At 43.8% G+C, this 21456-nt stretch overlaps 1 protein-coding gene across 2 annotated transcripts in view; it reads left to right on the top strand.

The window, feature by feature from the left end:
• The window catches only part of CD109 (CD109 molecule), a 186327-nt gene that overhangs the window by 77609 nt on the left and 87262 nt on the right, over nt 1-21456 (top strand). For both annotated transcript variants that reach the window (XM_075554889.1, XM_075554888.1), the window contains exons 4-6: nt 2597-2625; nt 9428-9658; nt 18689-18814. In XM_075554889.1, the coding sequence (XP_075411004.1) occupies nt 2597-2625; nt 9428-9658; nt 18689-18814 (386 nt within the window). The remainder of the gene's footprint in view (nt 1-2596; nt 2626-9427; nt 9659-18688; nt 18815-21456) is intronic.

Genomic DNA, 21456 nt, shown 5'->3' with positions numbered 1-21456 from the left:
TCCTCTCTCTTTCCTAATCCCTGGAACTGGGACCTTTGGTAGTGCTGCCTTTTTGATCTTGAATGTTATTATTCTAATGCAGAGGTGAGTTTAGTAACAGGCCCCAAGACTAAGCCCACAAGGCCATAGTCTTTGGGGGTCCCGCTAGTCTGATCTGACCAGTAATTCTGGTCTCTTTTTTGGTTCTGAGTTCTGTTCTACACTTTTCTCCCACTCTATCCAGGACCTTCTAGTGTAATTCTTTTCAGAGCAAGTGGCAGTGGTAGCTGGGCACCATCTAGTTCTTCTGGTCTCAGGTTGTGGAGACTGATGTTTGCGTGGTCCATTTGTCCATCAGACTCATTCCCATATGTCTTTCAATTTTTCTCACTTTTCTTTCCCCTGGATGGGGAGAGGCTAATAGTTGCATCTTAGATGGCTACGAATGGGGATCCCAAACCCAAACCAAATCCTTGTCAGCGAATTTATGTCAACTCAGAGTGACCCTACAGGACAGAGTCCAATGGCTCTGCAGAATTTCCAAGGCTGTACACTTTTGTAGAAAGAGACTGGTATTTCTTCCTCATTTAGAAAGATTGGTTTAGTGTCTGAGTGCATAAGCACTGTGCCACCGAAGTTCCCACCAGGGCCTCAGCTTCCTGCTATTTAACAGTCCTGGTGTTTGCTAAGCATGGTGACACTCAGTTATTGTGGATGACTCAAAATAGCATTATGGTGACCCTGTGTATGTCGGAATAGAACTGTGCTCCAGTGAATTTTCAGTGAGTGATCTTTCTGAAGTAGGTTGCCAAACCTTTCTGCCCAGGTGCCTCTAGGTGGTGGACTTAAATGCCCAGCCTTTTGCCTGGCAGTTGAGCAAGTGAACTACTGCATCAGGTGACCATTTTTGGATAAACGAATCTGTGCTACGTGATACTTGATGTCCTGCTTATCTGCTTCTTGGAACATATTTGTATTGCATTGAAGCCTGCCGTGGGCAAGACCATTTATAAGGATATTGGTTGAAATTTACTTTCTATTATTTTTACTAAGTAATACTAAGAAATGATCCTTTTCTAATATGTAATCATTGTGAAAAATATTTGTACCTCACATTATAAATCTAATTTTCCATTGGTAATGAGTATCCAATATTTTTATTGATGCATGTTTGCTGGCACTATAATGTCTAATCATTATCCAGGGTGACCTGAGATGCCAGGCACTGTTCTATACATGTGGCAGCTACTAACCCACTTAGCCCTCACAACTGTGAGCCGGTGTGATTATTAGCATCCCAACTGTAAGGAGGACAAGGCTGCGCCTGGAGGAGGAGAATCCGATAACTTGTCCAAAGACAGAGATGAATCTGTATAGAATTAGCGTGGTCTGGCTTTAGTGGGCCAGTCTTTGAACCCTGCCAGAACTGTACGTGATGCTCCAGTGCCACTCTGCATCCACCTGGTTGACCACGTGAGCCCCAGAAGAAGGACCATATCCATCCAGTTCAATTTGATAATCTTAAAATGTCTTATTTTTCAAAATGATTTGGTGTTAGTGTACCCAGGAGATCATAGTAAGCCCGACATCTCTGCATGCACATCTAGTGGCACCGAGCACATTCTTCCAGCTGGGCTTTCGTTCTCCCCTTCATTGTTGAACTGTTCCTCCATGACCATAAACTCACTGCACCTACAGCTCCTAGCTAAACCTTGAAGTAGCTCCTGTCACTGTGATTTCTGGTGGATAGTTCTTCAAACAAACAAACAAACAAACAAACAAACAAACAAACAAACAAACAAACACAATGCTTAAAGGCAAGCGTTCTTTACTAATTAAGCTAAACTTGTTTGATTTAAAAGAAAACGTTAGGGGATGTTTTCAACTTACCATTTAGAGATTATATCAGGACAGCCATTTCGGGGGTTCACCCAGATTCCGTGCTTCAGAAAGTCAGGATTCCATGAACATCCCTTAATATTTCCTAAATGAAGAAGGGGCATATCAGTGCCTCTGATTTCATATCACTTAGGTGGAAACTTTGCATAAATATGGGTTTATTTTTAGCCAGTGCCCATTTCCCCCTCTAGAAATATAAATATAAATATAAATGAGAACTCAGCATGCGTTAAATCAGCAGGCCTGTTCATAAATTTTGCATTAAAAAGATATTCATCATCCAGATCTGAGTCCCAGTGTACCCCCGGGCGTGACTAATGCCTTCCTTTTCTTCCTTTCTCACAAGAATATGAGCACGCCGGAAGGACGTCCCAGCTTCCCCGTGCACTGTCTGCAGGGAAACCTCAGAGCAGCAGCGCCAGCTGCAACCGCCATGACCCTAGAGGAGATTGGGGGGAATTGAGAGAAGTAGAATGCACTAAATATTTTGTGGGCTCAACTCTTCCTCTCCTTTTAAGCCTGGGTCAGATTTCTAATTTCTGCGATGCACAGATATGTGATAATCTCTTGCGTGTACTGGGCCTTACTGAAATGATTTTGGTTTGACCAGATAAGTCTACCGTTTTATCTGCATCTAAAGCGTATCCTCAGAGATGTGTGTGCAGAGCGTTTCTTCGACTCCCGTGTTGAAATGATGACCCTCCTCTTTGTTTTTCAGGCTCTTTCAAGACGCTTGTTCTCCCATCTGTAAGTATCTGTTTTCAAAATTTTGGTTTCAGAAATATGAATTCTACTAATGAGCTAAGCACATGAATAAATCGGTCAATTCACATTTCTTCCTGAGCTGGGCTTGAGGCTAGCGCAGCCTTCAGATTAAGTGTCAGGCAGTCTGGTTATTGTTCGCTGCCGTTGGGTCCGTTCTGACTCGGGGACCCCAGGTGTGCAGAGCAGAACTACTCATGAGGGCTCTCCCAGAGGGGCCTTTGGAACCACAGGTGGAGCTGCCAAGGCATCCGTGGGTGGTTGACACCATCAACCTTTTCAGCTACTTAACTTGTGGTGCCACTGATTGTCCCATTGTCAAAGTAGAGAATTTCCTTGAGGGAACCTGGTCCCGGACTCGTAGCATGGAAACCTGGTGGGTCCTGCTTCCGCTTTCATGAGCCTAACAGTTTTGATTGGCTAATTATTATTCAATTGTTCAGTTTCTTTGTCCCTGAAGAGGGCAGCACCCTACTGAGCTATTTGCAGCCTGAGGTAAAAGAATCAGTAATATTGATCCTGTGTTATGAAAAAATGATGTTTTGTTTATAGCAAATTTTATTAGTTTTGACATATGAAAATAGTGTATGAAAGTGGCATGTGTCTGGACTACCCAGCTCGTTGGCATCTCCCTTCCTCTGGAATTTGCACCCTAGAAGCTGTTTCACTCATCTCCCCCGGTTCTGCCCTTGCAAAGAGGATAAAGATTCAGCTCTGCTTCCTAGGGGGACGCAGGACGTGAAATGAGACTTGGAAAGGCTGTAAAGTCTGCTGTAGGAGTGGACAGGCGTTGTTATTTTGTTGAGAGAGTCCGAATCTCTGATTATGAAACATCACTGTGAACTGCTCCTGCTTCCCACTTTGCTTTGGAAGTCTGTGCCTTTCTTACTCTGTTTTATTTAAAAAACAATTATAGTTCACGAGGAAGGAAAATGTTTTGAAAATGATGGTGGCAGCAATTGTACAATCATGCTCGATCTAATTGAAGGATCCAGTTATAATATCTGTAAGAGCTCCCAATAAAATGATTAAAAAAAGAAAACATTTACTATTAATTGGAGTTAATGCCAATTCATTCCATAGTTCAATCACATCAAGTATAATTGTACAATTGCTACCACAATCAGTTTCCAGATATTCTTTTTCCACATGGGCTCCTTGTCATGTCTCCCTTTTACTCTCCCCCCCCAATGTATCACGCTCCCCCGAAATCCTTGTTCTACTTGCTGTTCCTATGGGTTCATCAATCCGGGGTTTCATATACTGAAAAGCAGAGAAACATATCACACAACTTCAAGAGGGTGACCTCCAATGACATAACACCTCTGACATAGACTCTAACACGAACAAACAAAAACCAAACCAAGCAATACAAACCAAAAATACAGACAATTCTGAAAACCACATCATGTCTAGCCTACATCAAAGGTTTTAACTGCTCAAGTCAGATTGATGCCTTTGATCTTCTTACTCTGTTCTATAAGGTACAATAGAGTAGACCACGGCACTACCTAGTGGTGCATTCTGAGAAAAGATGACTAATTACTTTGGCCCGGACACATTCTAGACTTAAATTGGATTACTACTATTACCTGATGAGCCTGGTTTCTTCTGGAAGGTTACTTTTCAAGCACACTAGAAAAGACGTTTATTTTGGGTAGTTCTTAAAGGTGTTTATTGCTCTCAAACAGTGCTTTATGAATAAAAGTTACTTGTATTCCATAATGCATATTTCTTACCTATTATGTCGGTCCTTTCCTTAGCAATGCATGGCTGCTAACAATGCAAAGTGGGAATTAGAAAAGGCCTAAGTAGGGGAAATTAGGGGAAAAGCCATAAGCTCAGTGATTGACGGTACACCACGAGGTGCTGGCCAGCAGTGCTTAACTCTGGCAAGGAGTGTTCCAATAGTTCATTTGAAATAGTTCCAGTGTCAGGTGGAAGGAGGCCTGGCTGCTGACTTCAAGGTTAGCAGGTGGGACTCACCAATGACCCCGCAGGAGAAGGAAGAGGCTGCTTCTATAAAGATTTACAGTCCAGGAAACCCAAAGGGGGAAGTTCTGCTTTACCACATAGGGTCGCGGTAAGTCAGAATTGCCTCGATGGCAGCAGATTGGGTTTTGATTTATGTAAGCCATTTGTCCTGTATTTGGAGCAGGGAGGGGTGGTAAGTCTGTGAATCACAGCCTACAGCACAGTAGCTGTCTGGACTCCCTAGCAGTCTGTAGTCACAGAGTGGCCGCAAGTGTATTCAAGCCTGAAAGGAGGAGGCATGTAGGCAGGACTCGGCCCCCGGCTCTGCGCAGTAATAATCCTACAAACAGCAGTTGCCCCATCATTAATGAGAAATTAGGTTATCATAATTGTTTCAAGTCTTAAATATAGGAAAGAATAACTTCCACACCCTATGTTTGTCTTGGATGACTTACTGTTATTTATTGCATGTTGTTAGGTACCATTGAGTCTGATAGAGCAATTATGCACTGAAAGCTATACTGGAGATTATATTTAGGAATATATCAATTGTCAGTAAATCAGATTTTAGAAAACATAGTCTTCAAAGGGTCCTAGGGCAAATTTGATAATTCTTGGCACAAGTAGAAGATTATGTATTTTTTCAACTTAAATAGACCTGACTTTCAAAGTACACTTGCATTCTAATGTTTACAAACTTACTAGTTTTAAATATTTTTAAGGTGCTGATGACTTTTTTTGTGCTAAAATATGGGTATTTTTAAGGCTGCATTAAAAAGAAGTTTTCATATCTGATTTGTACATTAAAAATCATTTTATTAGGGGCTCATACAACTCTTATCACAATCTATACATACATCGATTGTGCAAAGCACATTTGTACATTCATTGGCCTCATCATTCTCAAAACATTTGCCGTCCACCCAAGCCCCTGGCATCTGCTCCTCATTTTTCCCTTCCCTCTCCGCTCCCCCCTCCCTCATATCGTACATTGTTTCTACTTTTGACACACTGGTATCAGCCTTCAATAACAAATAAAGACAAGTACTGTTGGCAGTATATAAAAATTATATTATTGTGCAAAAGGTGCTAGAAAGCGTTTCTCTTACTCTCTTTGAAGTGAACCCAGCTTAAAGCAAGCGGATTGTCTTTTCCTCTCTCGCCCAGCAGTTTTTGCACCTTCTAGTTCATGACGGTGACTGCAGGTTTCCAGTTGCGTAACCATTCTGCCCTCCTCCTCCGAGACGCTCCTCCTCCTTGGCCATCACATCACTGCCCCCAAGGTTCTTGTCGGATCTTTCTAGCTGCTGCTGCTGTGGCTTTGATCTCACATAGCTAGTTCGTAATAGAGCTTGATGCTCAAGGAAGACTTTTCTTGGGAGGGTTTTAGTTTACGAAGGTAAAAGTTCACAAAGCCAATTGATTTCCCAGTCAGCGATGTATCCCTGGTTTCCTCACATTGGCTGCAATCTCTTCAATGTGTTCGCATTTTCCTACTTTCGCCCTGCTTCCTGGTTTCCTTTGTCCGGCTTTCCTGCCCATGCTTTTGGACAAATCCTTCCCTCTGGCTGGTGAATTATCCCGAGGAGCATGCTTCTCACAGGTATGACTGTGCATCTCCGAGACCCGTCCATTGTTTGGCTGTAAGGTGGTCTCTAGTTGTGGGTTAGTTCTGCATTTGAAGAGCCTTAAGGGATCCACCATCTCTGTCTGATCAGTCTGTCTGCCGTTTCTTAGGAACGTGAGTTTTGTTCTGCATTTTTCCTCTCACCCTGTCTTCTGCTGGGATCCTGGTCAGAGCTGTTGGGAGTGGAAGCTGGGCACCATCTAGTTCTCTATTGACTTGGGGCTTGTAGTCCATGAGTTCCTTGGATCAACTGTTTCATTGGGTCTTTGATTTTCTTCACTCTTCTTTACTCTGGATGGGAAGAGACCAGGAATTGCAGCCTGAGTTTTTAAAGCTCCATTCACCACTCACCATAGTAGAATGAGGAACTTCGGCTTTATGGCCGATTTCATAGTGCTGACTTTGTTTTACTAGTTAGCTAAACAGTTGTTTGGTTTGAAGACTTGAGGAAATATTTTTGGTTAACGATTTAACTTAGGGCAGTAGTTTCAAGAGCTCATTCAACCTTCATAGTTCAAGGAAGTCTGGATGGCAGGAGAATTTGGAATTCTGCACTACATTTATTTCCGTTTATCAGGACTCTTCTGTGGCATCAGATCAAAATGTTTGGTAAGGCTAGTCGGGCACCACCCAGTTCTGGTCTCTTGGCAAAGGAGACAGTTATTCAGAGAGCCGATTAGTCACACACTCCACATCCTCCTCCTGTGCCTGACTCACCTCTGTTCTTGTTCCAGTTGAATAGAGACCCCTTGTTGTGCCTTGGATGGTCACTTACACATTAAAAAATGATCATATGTATTTGTTTATTTATACATACTCACAAGGGGACCTCAAAAAGTTCATAGAAAACTGGGGTTCAAGATAATGGAAGTTCCCTCGTGTACACACACACACACAATTAACTGATGATAATTTCTAGAGAGGAAAATAAGTCCGGAAAAGGAATCAGAATAACGCACACAGTTTTGAGTTGTACACAAGCAGCCCCGTGGCTACTCTTGTAGTTGTTTTGTTGTTACTGTATCTACCACATAACTTTTGCCAGTTCAACTTTATATAGGTGGACAACTTATCGACAGCAAAGAAATGCTCAGTTGTGCAACTCTGCCCTAAATCACTGCAACATTTCTGTCACTGTGAATCCCCCACCTTTCCCTCTCGTGCCCCGATGACCTCTGCAAACTTGATTGTGTACATTCCTTTTCTTTTAATTTTATATAAATTTGTCCTTGGGTGATTGACTTAGGCCTCTCAGCATGATGGCTTTCAGTCCCTTCCCTACGGGAGCATCCATCAAGACTTCCTTTCTTGTGCGACTGTGTGGTCGTCCATTGGATGTATGCGTGAGCCACGTTTCCTTGATCCACCACTCTGCGGCTGCACATGGCTGTCGTGAACACTGGGGTGCAGGCCTCTGCATTTTTGTTCTATGCTTAGAAGTGGAACTGCTAGGTCGTATGTTGTTGGTTTTAAGTGTTTGAGGGACCACCACACTGTTTCCCACAGAGGTTGTACCATGTTCTCTCCCATCAGCAGCGGATAAAGTGGCCAGTTTCCCTAGACCCCCAACATCTGCGACTTTGCTCTCCCTAGCTGTTTGTGTAATCTTAGCCATCCTAAACCCAACCCAACCCAACTCAACCCAACCCGAACTCATTGCCCCTGACGCCGCACCTCCCAGGGTTTGGATGCGTCTTCCCCTGGCTGCTGCGGTGCTGAGCATTCGTCCGGTTTTGGTCGCCTTTTGAAGTCCTCTCTGGTAACATGTCTGTTCTCAGGAGCTTGCAAAGGCTTTTGATGAACAAAAGTTTTTAACTTTTGTGTGGTCCCATTTGTTTTGTCTTTTTCTGTTTGTTCTTTTGCCATTATCTGCGGGTTCTCAAAGACTTTGTGGAGCAAATCCCACTATCTTTTAGCTCAATTTTCCACAAGCTTTTTGAAGCCCCCTTGTGTTGGAAAAATCTCTTCCTAAAACAACATGGCCTGGCCATGTTGTCACTACTTTTGCTTCTCAAAATTTAATGCATTTAGTTTGCATAAGAGTGGTTTTGTGGAAATAGAAATGCCTTTGAAGTTTATGTACAATATCTCATGTGTCTGTAGTAGAGGCCATCGTTTGAATTTTGTTTTGAACTTTTGTCTGTTATTTTCTGTAACTCGAATGATGAACCAGTTAAATTAGGATAGATACTACCCAGTTGCTTCAGTTTCTTTAGACAACTTACCAGTAAGGGCCTTCTGGAGTGCTCCTTCCTGGGGCACACATAGAATAGCTATTCACTACGCCTGAGAAATAGCAATGTCCAACTGAGCGGAGGGATCATGGTTCCTTGATCAAAGCCCCGTGATGGTGGTGAGTCGGGACCCGTCCTGCTGCCAGGCCAGCTGCTCTGCCGTCTTTGGAACACAGGAGGGGTAGAGAACTTGCGGACACATTTTAAAGCTACCATGTCAGGGCTTTTATTTGCGCAGTGTGGTTCGTCTTGGGCTTGGATCTCAGCTCGTGAGCCGGAATGGCTTCTTTCACTCCTCTGAGCCCATCTCTCCTTATCTCGAGATTGGTGTTAATAAGAGCACCCACGTGAAGGAGTACGGTAGGGTAAAGAGATAAAGCACCTGCAACTTCTCTAGTCCCCTTAAAACTATTCACACTTCTCAGCCTATTAACACGAGCGGGAAGGCAGTGTATTATTAATAGCAGTAATAGAAATAGCAACACCATTTTGCCAAAACTAGACATGGCTAGGGGAGCTGCAGGAAGGGAACGAGCATCTTAGTGAGATTAGACATGGAGGAGTGTGGGAAGAAGACACAGCTTTGCCCGCTTGGCTGACTCAGACAAGAGCAAGCAGGGAAGAGAACTATCTGCTTACGGACTGGCCCACAGGAACTGTTTGCGAGGACGACTTTGCCCTTGCAATGGGTCGTGGCAAGGAGACAGCTGCTGACTAAGAGCTGTGGGGTGTGGGCCCTGCACTCCAGGAACCTTCATGTTCAGTCATTAAATGGGAAAAAACAAATTGTTAAAATTTGGAATTACCTAGGAGTAGCCAATTTTTCAACACTGTAATTACTGTTGATGATACTACGTTTTCAAGTCTAACATATAACTAAAATGTTTTTGAAGTAAAAGAATGAGACTTTGCTATATCTGATTTTCTTCTTTCTTTTCCCCCCCTCCCTCAGCTACCTCTGAACAGTGTAAATGAGATATATGAGCTTCATGTCACTGGTCGCGCCGAGGATGAGATTCTATTCTCTAACAGGACGCTCCTGTCATTCGAGACCAAGAGAATGTCTGTCTTCATCCAAACAGACAAGCCCCTGTACAAGCCAAAGCAAGAAGTGAAGTTCCGTGTTGTTACTCTCTTCTCAGATTTCCGGCCTTACAAAACTGCTTTAAACATTGTAATCAAGGTAAGTTCCAGACAGGTATCAAACTAGGAGCTCTCGTAGATACTCCCGTATATGATTGCTACTGAAGGGTCTGAGAACATAGGCTAAGTCAGCTTCCATTCCCAGACGAGAGTCCTCTGTAGAGGGTGGGGAGGTGGAGCGGCGTGGTTAAGGGCTTGGCCTCCTAAGGCGGCCTGTTGGAGTTCCAATTCCGAAGTCTCCTTTGACTTATTAATTTGTGAACTATTTACTGGATTTCTGTGCTCCAGGCACCGGGGATGGGTGTGAACAGAACAGATTAAGTTCCTGCTCACAGCACGCTGTATTTCAGTGAGGAGCGGGGAGAAAATGAACGCACAAAAAGAGCATATATATATATGAGGGGGAGTCATAAAGTTCGTGGAAAATTCCATTTTTTAATAACTCACTTTATTGGGGCTCATACAACTCTTACACAATCCATACATACATCAATTGAGTAAAGCACCCTTATACATTCATTGTCCAATATCTTTTAATCCCATATTCATGAACTTTTTGAAAACCCCTCTATAGATATCATATATGTATATATATCATTTGTATGCACAGATATAATTAATATGAAGAAGAAACTAAAGTGAAGTAAAGGTATATGTGCATATGCCTTTGTGTATGTATATGTGATAGAATTTGGTTTTGGCTTAAACACATACACAAGAGCTGTATGAGCCCACAATAAAATGATTAAAAAAACAAAACAAAAGCACACACACAACACGAAATTTCATTATCTTGAGACTGGTACATAAAAAATAGCATTCCATTCTATAGACGGCAGGAAGTTCAGATACAGAGGTGAACTTCTAGGCAGGTGTAAAGCCTTTAAGAGGCGGACAGCATAAGTGTTCATGGTCTTTTAGAAGTACAGCCTTTCCTTACTTGACAATCTCCATCAACAGTTCTTGTACTAGGAAGTGAGACAAGAGAAGGAGTAAAACTGACCATATTCATGTTTACAACGGAAAATTAAAGAGATCTTAATGTTTGACTTTGTTAAGTGGTCAAAACATGGATAGTTTTGAATTACAGATCACAGTAACTTTAAACATGATTGGGATACAGGTATTAACAACATTGAAGAGGCTCTTGGAAATATACTTAAAGATAAAGGTGAATCCTTCTTTTTGAAGCTTCTCCTTGTAGGGCGCTGAAGGACCTGCTGTCCATGTTCCACTAGCACTGTTGCCAGGGTAGCTATCCCTTGAGTAGATGACAAGGTCGCAGGCGTCCCAGTTTTCCAGTAGTCTTCCAGTCTCTGCCGGACATCTTGTTAAGCCAAGATGTTAACACATTTTGTGTTCTAAGTTGAGGATCTTGGTTATTATTTCCTATCGATATAGTTAGTATCAGTGGGATCCTTTATTGGCAGTTTGTCTTGGCCATGCCTTCTGCTTGCAAAACTACCATTGACAGTGGATCCGAAAGCTATTTCCGCCAATTCAAGGAAAGTCATCTGAATCAATAGCCAAGTCAAAGGTACAGGAGTTTCTGGGCTTTCTTGAAAATAGACATACCACTCCTGAGATTTCTGAGCAGCGACTTTCCTATTCTCTTCTCTCCTGAGAAAACAAACAAAAGAGCACGTTTGTCACTGGTACAGAACTATTCTGAGTGAACCCACACATCAGGGAATGCTGGGTCTCTCCTTAAGTGCTTTCTTCCTCTCCAACTGCATTTACCTACTCTCTGTCAGTAATCTCATCACAGCTGAGGGTTCTCTGGGCAGACAATTGACAGACAAAGTGGAAGAGGTCTTCAATAAAAGCTAACGAACAAAAAGGACCTTTCTTACCAGGCGCTCAAACCCAGTAGGGTGGTTTCTTTTGCTCTGGATGTTTTTAAGAAACATCTTGTTGGCTTCTTGAAGAGCTTCTGATCCTCTGTAGCCTGTAACACTGAGCAGCTCTTCTTCCAGAGAGCCAGAGCTGTCCTCTCAGACACTGCATTCCTTGCTCTTACCTGGGGCTGTGATCTGACATGGCTGTTCCACACGGCAGGGCTCATCCATGAGGTCTCCCTGCCTCACTGTTGGTCTCATTTTCCTCTGCTGGGTTTCCCTTCCCGAGCTGTGTGGGATCTGGTACAGGAGAGGCTTGCGGATGGCTTCTGGATCATACTGTCGACCTCTATCTGCAGAAGGCCATTTTTGCCAGGCCTATGTTCATTTGTAGGTCATTGCTCTCCTAATACAGTTTAGACAGTTCAGACACTTCAGACATGGCTCAATATGCTTTCAAAACATTTTCAGAGAGATGGGAGATCAGAATGTTTGCTTTTTTCTATAGCAGGAAGATCTTTGTGTTAGTCTGGGTAGATTAGAGAAACAAATCCAGAGACATTCATGTGTAAGAGAGAACTTTATATCAAAGTGCAATTGTACATTAAGAAAAAAATCCCAGCCCAGTCCAGATCAAGCCCATAAGTTCGATGTTACCCAATGTGTCAATATTAGTCCATAAATTCCTCATTAGACTCATGCAGGCATGCAATGATGCTGAATGCAGGAAGATCACAGGCCAGTGGGTGGAAAGTCTTGAGGACCCAGCGGTGGAGGAAGCATCTCAGCACTGATGTGGCTCCTCCTGTTCCAGGGCTTTGGCTGCATCAGTGTAGCGCCACGTGGCTTGTCAGCAGGAAGATGAAGCGGAGAGAGTCTCCTGTCTTCAGGGAGGAACACAAAGGTTCCCAGAATCCTCAGGAGAAAGCCATGACCACATGGAGGCCTCATTGGATATGGCCTGATTGACAGGATAAACCCCACCCTGTCACAAGTTGACAAGAGATTCTGTAACTACCATAATCTCTGTGTCCAGGGGAGATCTGTCTGAGCAGAGACTGAAAGGAAATAAAAGAGTCCATATATACAGAGAAAACAGTGTGTGCAAAGGCTCTGAGATGGGAGCTTGTTTGGTGCATTGAAGAACCTTGGGCTAGTCAGTGTGCGGAAGCCCAGGGGGGTCAGGGGACAAGGATGGGCAGTCCAGGGAGGTTGTTGGAGAGGTAGTCTGTATAGGGCTCTATCGCTTATCTTCCAGGACTCGGGACATCACTCTGTGTGAAATGACGAGTCTCTGAAGAATTCTGAGGAGAGGCATAACATGACCTGACTTAATATTGGAGAAAGATTCCCTCTGTCTGCTCAGAGAATAGATTGTAACTGTATGGCCTTGGGCAAACTTACCTTCCAAGCCATAGTTTCCTTACCTGTAAATGTGTGTTAATAATCGTGCCCCCCCCTCTCCAGAGGAACCAGTAACAGAGTGGCAGGTGATCAGATACATGGGACGGTGTAAGATACGGGGGCGGGGGAAGGAATAGTGATATTAATAATATTTAATATAACAAAAAGGGTTCTTGGTGGGTAGGGTGGGATGAACGGGAGCTGGTACCAAAGAGTGCCAGAAGAAAAGGATGGTGGTGGTAATGATTGTACAATCATGCTTGATCTAATTGAACTATGGATTGCTATAATATCTGCAAGAGCTCTCAATAAAATGGAAAAAATAAGATAAAATAAAATTAACTTGCTTGTAACTAATAATAATACTTCCTACATATAACCTCCTCCCTGGGGGACAGACAATAGAAAAGTGGGTAAAGGGAGACGTCAGACAGTGCAAGGCATGACAAAATAATAATTATAAATTGTCAAGGATTTGTAGGGTAGGGGAGGGAGGGAAAAATGAGCTGATATTAAGGGTTCAAGTAGAAAGCAAATGTTTTGAGAATGATGATGGCAACAAATGCACAAATGTGCTTGTACAATGGATGGATGTGTGGATTGTGATAAGAGTTGTACGAGCCCCCAATAAAATGATTTAAAAGAAGAAAGATTATTTTTAAAAATATGCTGAAATACTCGGCTTATAGACGAGTATATATGGAACTTTCCTTTGAAAATCAAGTTTAAGATCACCGAGATATAGCTGTGTCTGTTTTTTTTTGTATTTAAGCCTAGGTAAATTCTAGAGCTGGGTGACCAACTTTTCCCAGTTTGACTCCTCTGGCTTTAAAATGGAAAGTTTTGTGTTCTGGTAAATCCTTTAGTCCCAAGAGAGTCAGTCACTCCAAATCTGGTGGGGAACGAGCAGCCCTTGGTGTGAGGCCCGAGAAATCACCAATAGCAGCTCACATCACCCGGCTCGCCAGAGAAGCAGTTCTGGCCATCACTTTGGGGATGCCGTGATGAAACGTCAGACTAGCATCGCCTACGAATGAGGTTAGAAATGTCTAAATGGGCTTTGGCCAAAAAAAATTCCCACCCCTGCACTCAGTGTTCCTATAATGTGGACGTTAAGTCAGGCGTTTGTGTTCACTATTTCCCTGTAGTTTTTAGGTTCTTTGTTGTGATAAATTAACCAGAGAGCCAAGCAAACATGTAGCTTGTTTAGCATGGTGTGCAGTAAAAATTACTTGAACTAGTATTTTTTTCAGTTTTCAGCTCTGTGATTTTCTGTTTTTGCTATGTGTTGAAATGTTTATAAAGTAGTTGGCATAGTGCATATGATTTCTAAATTCATAATATTCTCTGAGCACATATTTTACCCACATATCCGACCACTTGCTCTATGCCGGACGCTGTGCATGAAACAGGATTTTGCAGTGAGTGTCTGGCCTTTGCCATTCAACCTGCCCCTTTCGACCTCAGGCACGTTAGAGTCCTCAGTGGATAAATTGCTGGCTCCGGGCATTAACTCAAAACCCACCCTGCGGATACTGGAGCGCGGGTTTGTTCACGCTTTACTTGTTTCTCATTCTGCTATAGTTCACTTGAAACTTTGATTTATAGATTCATTGGCCCTTCACTCCAACTTTGGACGTAGTTTGCCCCAACCAGAGACTCAGGTTCCCCGAGAAGCTCAGAGAGACCCTCCTCTGGGCCAGGAGAGGGGAATTTAGATGTTCCATCAGGAACCCAATGAGTTTGGGAACAATGCGGTCTGGGCAGCCAGATTCCACTCTCAGCACCTAGGCCCTGAGGCTCCGAAAAGACCCAGCTGGCTTCTGCATCGCTGACACTCCTTCATGTGAAAGGGTTCACTAGGCCTCGATATTTTCTGCATCTTGCAGTGTGGAATAATTTCTTGCAATTATTCTTCCCAGTAAAAAAGTGAGGTGTGGGTTAACAAGTGTCCCAGGCTGGGATTAAGTTGAATGCCAGGGTGTAGCACCACCTGCAGGCGAATATGAGGCATTACGCATGAGCGCTCCAAAGCTCACTTTTTGGGACCATCCAGCTGAGGGTAGCTAAGACACTGACCATTGTGTTCCGGGATGTTCATTGCTTCTTGAGGGTATCATTGGGCATCATGCATTTTGCACGCCCCATTAACTGACCTTCTTAGGAAGGACTGGGGTTTCAGAAGCCTCCCAGCAGGGCCTGTCTTTGCTAGCCTAATTCTGGTCTTGCCCAGCCAGTGGGATCGAACTCTGGAAAGAAGAGCCTCTGACGTCATGATGGCAGCTAGCGCGGCTGGCTTCTTTAAGAAATATTTCCTGTGATATCTTCTGGACCAGGGGTGTGAGTGGCGATACTGGGAGGATAGAGGGAGAGTGGGTTGGAAAGAGGGAACTGATTATAAGGATCTACATGTGACCTCCTCCCTGGGGGACAGACAACAGAAAAGGGGGTGAAGGGGGACGTCGGACAGGGAAAGATATGACAAAATAATAACTTATAAATTATCAAGGGCTCATGAGGGAGTGGGGAGCGGGAAGGGAGGGGCAAAAAAAGAGGAGCTGATGCAAAGGGCTTAAGTGGAGAGCAAATGTTTTGAAAATGATGAGGGCAAAGAATGTACAGATGTGCTTTACACAATTGATGTATGTATGGATTGTGATAAGAGTTGTATGAGCTGCTAAAAGAATGTTTTAAAAAAAAGAAGAAGAAATATTTCCTGGTAGAGAAGACCAACCTTGTATGGGAACAGGGTGTACCTGGCCCAGCGTGTCCAGTGTTTGTGTCCTAACTGGAGCAGCAAGGGGAAACCAGACCCTCACTTTTCTTAGGTGATTGGACTTCTCTGAATCTACTTGCTGACCAGACATTTCGCACAAACTCCAGGCCTCTGGAGCGTTCCAGAAGTACTTGCAGACAAGTCTTCAAGCCTTTTACACTGTGTGCTGTGTGGAGGCACTGGATAGAGACTCAGTGCCATCCTGAGGTGACCCAGAGGGCAGCAGGGGCCACAATCCCAGTGTCTTGTGCTTGTACATCTGTAACATTTTACCCTGCTGTACCCTGGGCATCCCAGCAAGAGGTGCCCGCCCGACCTTGCGGGACTCTGCTGGGATGCTCTGTGTGCCTTCAAACCCTGCGCCTGTACCTCCGCCAAGACTCCTGGTGTTTCTGCTTGCTGTATGGCCTCTCACTGGGGGTGCTCAGGCTTGGGCTCAAGACAGGGTTGGGAAACCAGAGGATTACATCACTGCCCCAGACCCTCCAAGGGCAAAGTCGTTAAAGGCTTCTTGTGGGCTTCTGGTGTTCTTCGTGTCAAGATACCATCTTGACAAAGGCATCCCCAAACAGTGTAGCAGCAGAGCATTGCTTCCCTTACACTTTGAGTAATACCAGGAAATATTGTTGTTCTCTTAAGAACTGTCATATTGCAATGCGAGTGAGGGGGAGGGCAACGTGGAGACCCAAAGCCCATCTGCAGACAGATGGACATCCCCTTACAGAAGAGTCACAAGGAAGAGACCAGCCAGTCAGTGTGCAGTATAGCGCTGATGAAACATACAACTTTCCTCTAGTTCTTTAATGCTGCCTCCCCCACCTCCACTATCATGACCCCTATTCTACTTTACAAACCCAGCTAGACCAGAGCATGTACACTGGTACCGATAAGAGCTGGAAACACAGGGAATCCAGGACCAATAATGAGAATAGTGATTCCAAGAGGGTAAGGGGGAACTAATCATAATGATCTACATATAACCCCTTCCCAGGGGAAGGACAACAGAAAAGTGGGCGAAGGGAAACATCGGTCAGTGTAAGACATGAGAAAATAATAACAATTTATAAATTATCAAGGGTTCATGAGGGAGGGAGAGGAAAAATGAGAAGCTGATATTACGGGCTCAAGTAGAAAGAAAATGTTTTGAGAATGATGATGGCAACAAATATACAAATGTGTTTGACACAATGGATGTATGTGTGGATTGTGATAAGAGTTGTATGAGCCCCCAATAAAATGATTTAAAGAAAACCCCTGTCATTCTGAGAGAAGAAAAATGGAATTTCATTGTCTTAATTTGTACTTTGTGAATTATTACACAGGCTAAACATTTTATAAACTTCTTAGCTATTTGTATTTCTCTGCTCCCACCTCTCAACTCCATATCCTCCCACGCATTCTGTGGTGGCAGGTGCCCCAGAGCCCATGCCGAGGTTCCAGTGGCCACCGTGGGAGTTGGCTAACAGGAACCCGCTCATTCTTGAGTTGATGGTGGCCTTTGCTGTGATGATTAGTTTCTGGCTTACTGGTCTACTGCTGTGTTGTGCTCTCTCAGCCCTCACTTTCACTCTCTTGCCCACTCTGGGAAGGCTTTCTCCTGCCTTCTAAGAGCTGGGACAACTCACTACCTCTGCCTAACATACGCAAAATAAGAGCAAGAGAAAGGATCTGATCTCTGCTCTCAGGAGTCCACATTCTCCTGGGAACTGAACCCACATAGCCAGTGAGTGCTCACATGCTTCTTTGATGGGTGCTCACGGGAGCCTCGCTCCAGTTATGCCAGAGACTCCCCAGAAGATTAGTCAACTCTGCCTGTGTAGACAGGACATGTGCAGAAGGCAAGGAGTTGGAACTTAGTTCACTGGTTGGATAAGGAAGGAGGACATTGCGTGCAGCCGTTGCAGAAACCTATGTCCATGGGCATTACGGGGGTGGACTGCAGACAAGTGTGTGCGCCTGGAGGAAAATGCGCTAGAAATGTAAATGGAGCTGGACTAGTAAGGACCAAGTAACCCCTGAACAGGAGGGTAGACTTTATTCTATAAGCAAACCCAACCCAACAATATCTACTGGTCTTGTATAACGATCATAACCAGTGTTTACGTGCTCTCATTCGTAACAGACTGTGCTGGCTGGGTGACACTGCCCTCCTCTAGAGGGGAGGTGCTCTAGAGGACCGGAGGCTGGAGGAGGGAGTTAGTAGCAGTAGCTCCAAGAGAAGAGAGGGTGGTGGTGAGGATGGACGTTTGGGAGGCAGATTGGGGAGCTCTTGGAGAGAGTCGACAGAGCTGGATTGTGAGAGGGATGTGGGGCACTGTAGGGAAACTGAAATGTATTTCTTGTGATGGTTAAATGTCTCTCTGATGGGTTGGCATCCTGAAGTCTATTATGCCTTCGTGTTGTAATATTGAGCGATGTCCAACACGTCGCTGAGTGCTTACCTTGCTCCCCAGGCCTCAGTCTTCTCAACTACACAAAATTTCTCACTGCCACGGAGGCGTTGCCGACTCACAGCAGCCCTGTAGGACAGGGTAGCACTGCCCCTGTGGGGTTCTGAGACGGTCACTCTTTACGAGAGTAGGACGTCTTGCCTTTCTTTCGAGGAGTAGCTGGTGGTTCAAACGCCTGACCTTGCAGTTAGCAGCCCAATGTGTGACTACACCACCAGGGTTCCTCTTTCTTAACTCTGTAGGGGGGATATCTGACTCTGCAGGGGAAGTGCAAGGATCAGAGGTAAGTGAGAGTGCTGGCCACATAGTGTGGCCTTTCATAGATGAGGCCCGGTCTCCTGACAGTGGACATTTCTTCTTAGATAGTAACAGTAGTACTGATGTTTCACGTAGTAGAAAATACGGTGCCAGGAAGTATAAGGTGGAGCAGAACCAAATGTTGCTAAGAAGAAGTCGAGAACAGATCTTGAGAGCCAACATTTTCTACAACTGTGTCATATTTTCGGGAAAGTTCTAGATGTGCCTGGGAGTGGACCCAGGCATCAGTTATCTATGTCCTTGGGCAGCCTTTGCATAATTGGTGTGTCTGTTTTTCATTTCAGGACCCCAAGTCAAATTTGATCCAACAGTGGCTCTCAGAAGAGAATAATCTTGGTGTTGTTTCCAAAACTTTTCAACTGTCTTCCCACCCAATATTTGGTGACTGGTCCATTCAAGTGCAAGTGAATGTGAGTATCAGTATATTTTTGAAGGGATAATTTTAAAATGACTTCAGTAATTCAAGTGGGGACATATCTACAGAGTCATCTATTTAATGAATAGGAAAAATTAAAATGAACATCTAGATAATTTAAGTGATTTATTTTCAATTTACTATAGGGTTAACTTTCATTATGATATAATAGTTTTAATTATGATCTTTTTATAATATAATGGTTGAAAGTTAATCCATTTTGTCATTAATTATTTTTTTAAAGAAACAGAAGCATATTGCACATTTTGAGTCATGAATCTGTAATGATTACTTGGTTTTCCAGGATAATGACTCTTTTAAAAATACATTTTATTAGAATGTCATTCACATATCATATGATCTAATAGCTCAGTCATCTTGAGAAATGTGCGATCATCACCACCATCACTCTCAGAACCTTGTCTTGTACTGGTTGTTGCCAGCTACACATCCCCCCCCGCCCCGCCTTCTCCTGTCATGCCCTAGGTACTTAACAATCCAGTTATGCTCTCACTAGATCTGTCCCAGATTCCATAAACAAGAAACAAGTGCAACAATATCACAGCAAAGCAGAGAAAAAAACCCCTCAATTGAAAAGAAAGCAGAAAATATTAAAAAACTGAAACAACTTAGAAATGGGAAATGGGTCTCTCTGCCTGGGGAGCAAAGTTATGCACATCCCTCCAATTGGCTACAGGGAATTCACCAGAGACTTCATCTGTGTCGGGGCTCCCACTGCTACCCAGAGCTTTTTAAGTTTGCATACTGTTTCCTCCTTCAGCTTTGGATTTTATTATTTACAATCCTTGGGTCACACAGGCTGGTATGCTTCGTCCATGTGGACTTAGTTGAAGGATAATGACTCTTGATAAGAAATAGGACTAACATGATTTATTTATTGAAAATGAAGTTTTTCAGTGTGAATCAGGTGGGGGGGGTGTTCATATTTCAGGTAATAAACACTGCATTCACTAGTTCATGCCACTTATCCTGCTCCTTGAGACTAACATATTTTAATCTGTTGGTTTCAATAAACAGTGACTTTACCAGTCACATGGTCTTTTGATTTCCAATCTTTTCTCCCCAACTCCGCCACCTCCTCCCCTTATTTGCATGTAAGTCTGAGGTCTAATAGAGGAGGATGTAAATGCCATATTTTCCTTTGAGCCTCAAGTTTTCTTCTGTGTACCTCATTTTCTTTGGAACTTATAAAGATGAATATAATTCACGAATAAGAACTTTAAAGTGGAGTTCTATTATAACAAGTCTTCTGACTGTTACTATTTTGGGCTGAATAATTCTTTGTCACGGGTCTGTGCTGTGCAGTGTAGGGTGTCTAGGAACATCCTTCACTTTGGACTCTATCCGTTGATGTGGGTATATCCACTCCCTCCACCCTAACTGTAAGAACCTGAAATGTCCCTAGACGTGGCCAAATGTCCCCCGGGGGAAAATAGCGTCGTCTCTTTGGTTGAAAACCAAGTATTAGTATTAGATGGACTAACTTGTGAGCTTAAGTCCCCGGGAAGGTACACGTGTCATATTTGTGAGCCTTGCATTTTCCCCTTGGGTAGTCACAACAGTCCTGAAAAATGGGTTTATTACTATCAATTCCTGGATGAGAACCGTGAGGGGAGAGAGAGAGAGAGAGAGAGAGAGAGAGAGAGAGACAGAGAGAGAGAGACCAGAACCAGCACCAGAGGAGAAAGGTGATAGGACAGTTGAGATGCGCAGAAGATGGGACATTGGATTGGAAAGATTCATGGCATCTCTCATGTAGGGATTTGTGCACACGTCTCATATTGCTTTAGTAAGAAGAAAAAATAAGATTGCAGTCAGGAAAAAAGTAGGATTGCTTTTAAGAATATAGGTGCTTAAAATGTCCAGTGCTACCCTTACCCTTGATCTTCATGCTTTAGACACATTAGATATTCTCACAGTTTCTCACACTCACCACTCTTATTCCAGAGCCTTCTCCCTGCTGTCTTCTCTGCCGGGAATGTTGTTCTGCCTACTGTTAATCCAGCTAATTGTCTTCTTCTTCCAAAATGTCCCCACGGCACTCTGTCCTTCCCTCGATGTACTCGAGGCGCTCCTGGTGGTCCTTCACAGGCTGCAGTGTTTTTTATGGAGACGGGGCTGACCGTTTCGCTGTGTTCGTCCCGGGATCCCCAGGGCATTTCATGGCGCTTTGCAGACTGGCAGAAGTCCGCATTTATTAAATGAATGTGTGAAAGATGCACACCTGTTATGTGTCTTTAACTCATATACTTTTACCCCTTGCCACATTCTGTAACACATCTTTATCTTTTAGAGAGAGAGAGAAAAAAGGAGTATCCCGACCACTTTAGGCATTCCTGGAGAGATAAAGGGCCTTGGTGGTGCTGTGGGCTAAGTGCTGGCTGTGAACTGCAACATGAGGCTGTCAGTTCTCATAAGGAATTACCTTCCCAGAAATCTTAAGGTTCAGTTCTATTCTGCTCAAGGTCGCGTTGAGTAGGAATTGACTCGATGACAACAGGTTTCATTTGAAATGTTAATCTGGGTAGCTGGGAAAGCCATTTTACATTAAGGAAACATGGATCCTTCATGGTCCACCAGGGGTCAGTATAATCAAAGAAATGCTCTAAGAGGCAA

This window comes from Tenrec ecaudatus, chromosome 7, assembly GCF_050624435.1.
Source record: "Tenrec ecaudatus isolate mTenEca1 chromosome 7, mTenEca1.hap1, whole genome shotgun sequence".
Lineage (NCBI taxonomy): Eukaryota > Metazoa > Chordata > Mammalia > Afrosoricida > Tenrecidae > Tenrec > Tenrec ecaudatus.
Note: the sequence above shows the minus strand (reverse complement) of the source record. Positions and strands in the feature narration are given on the sequence as shown.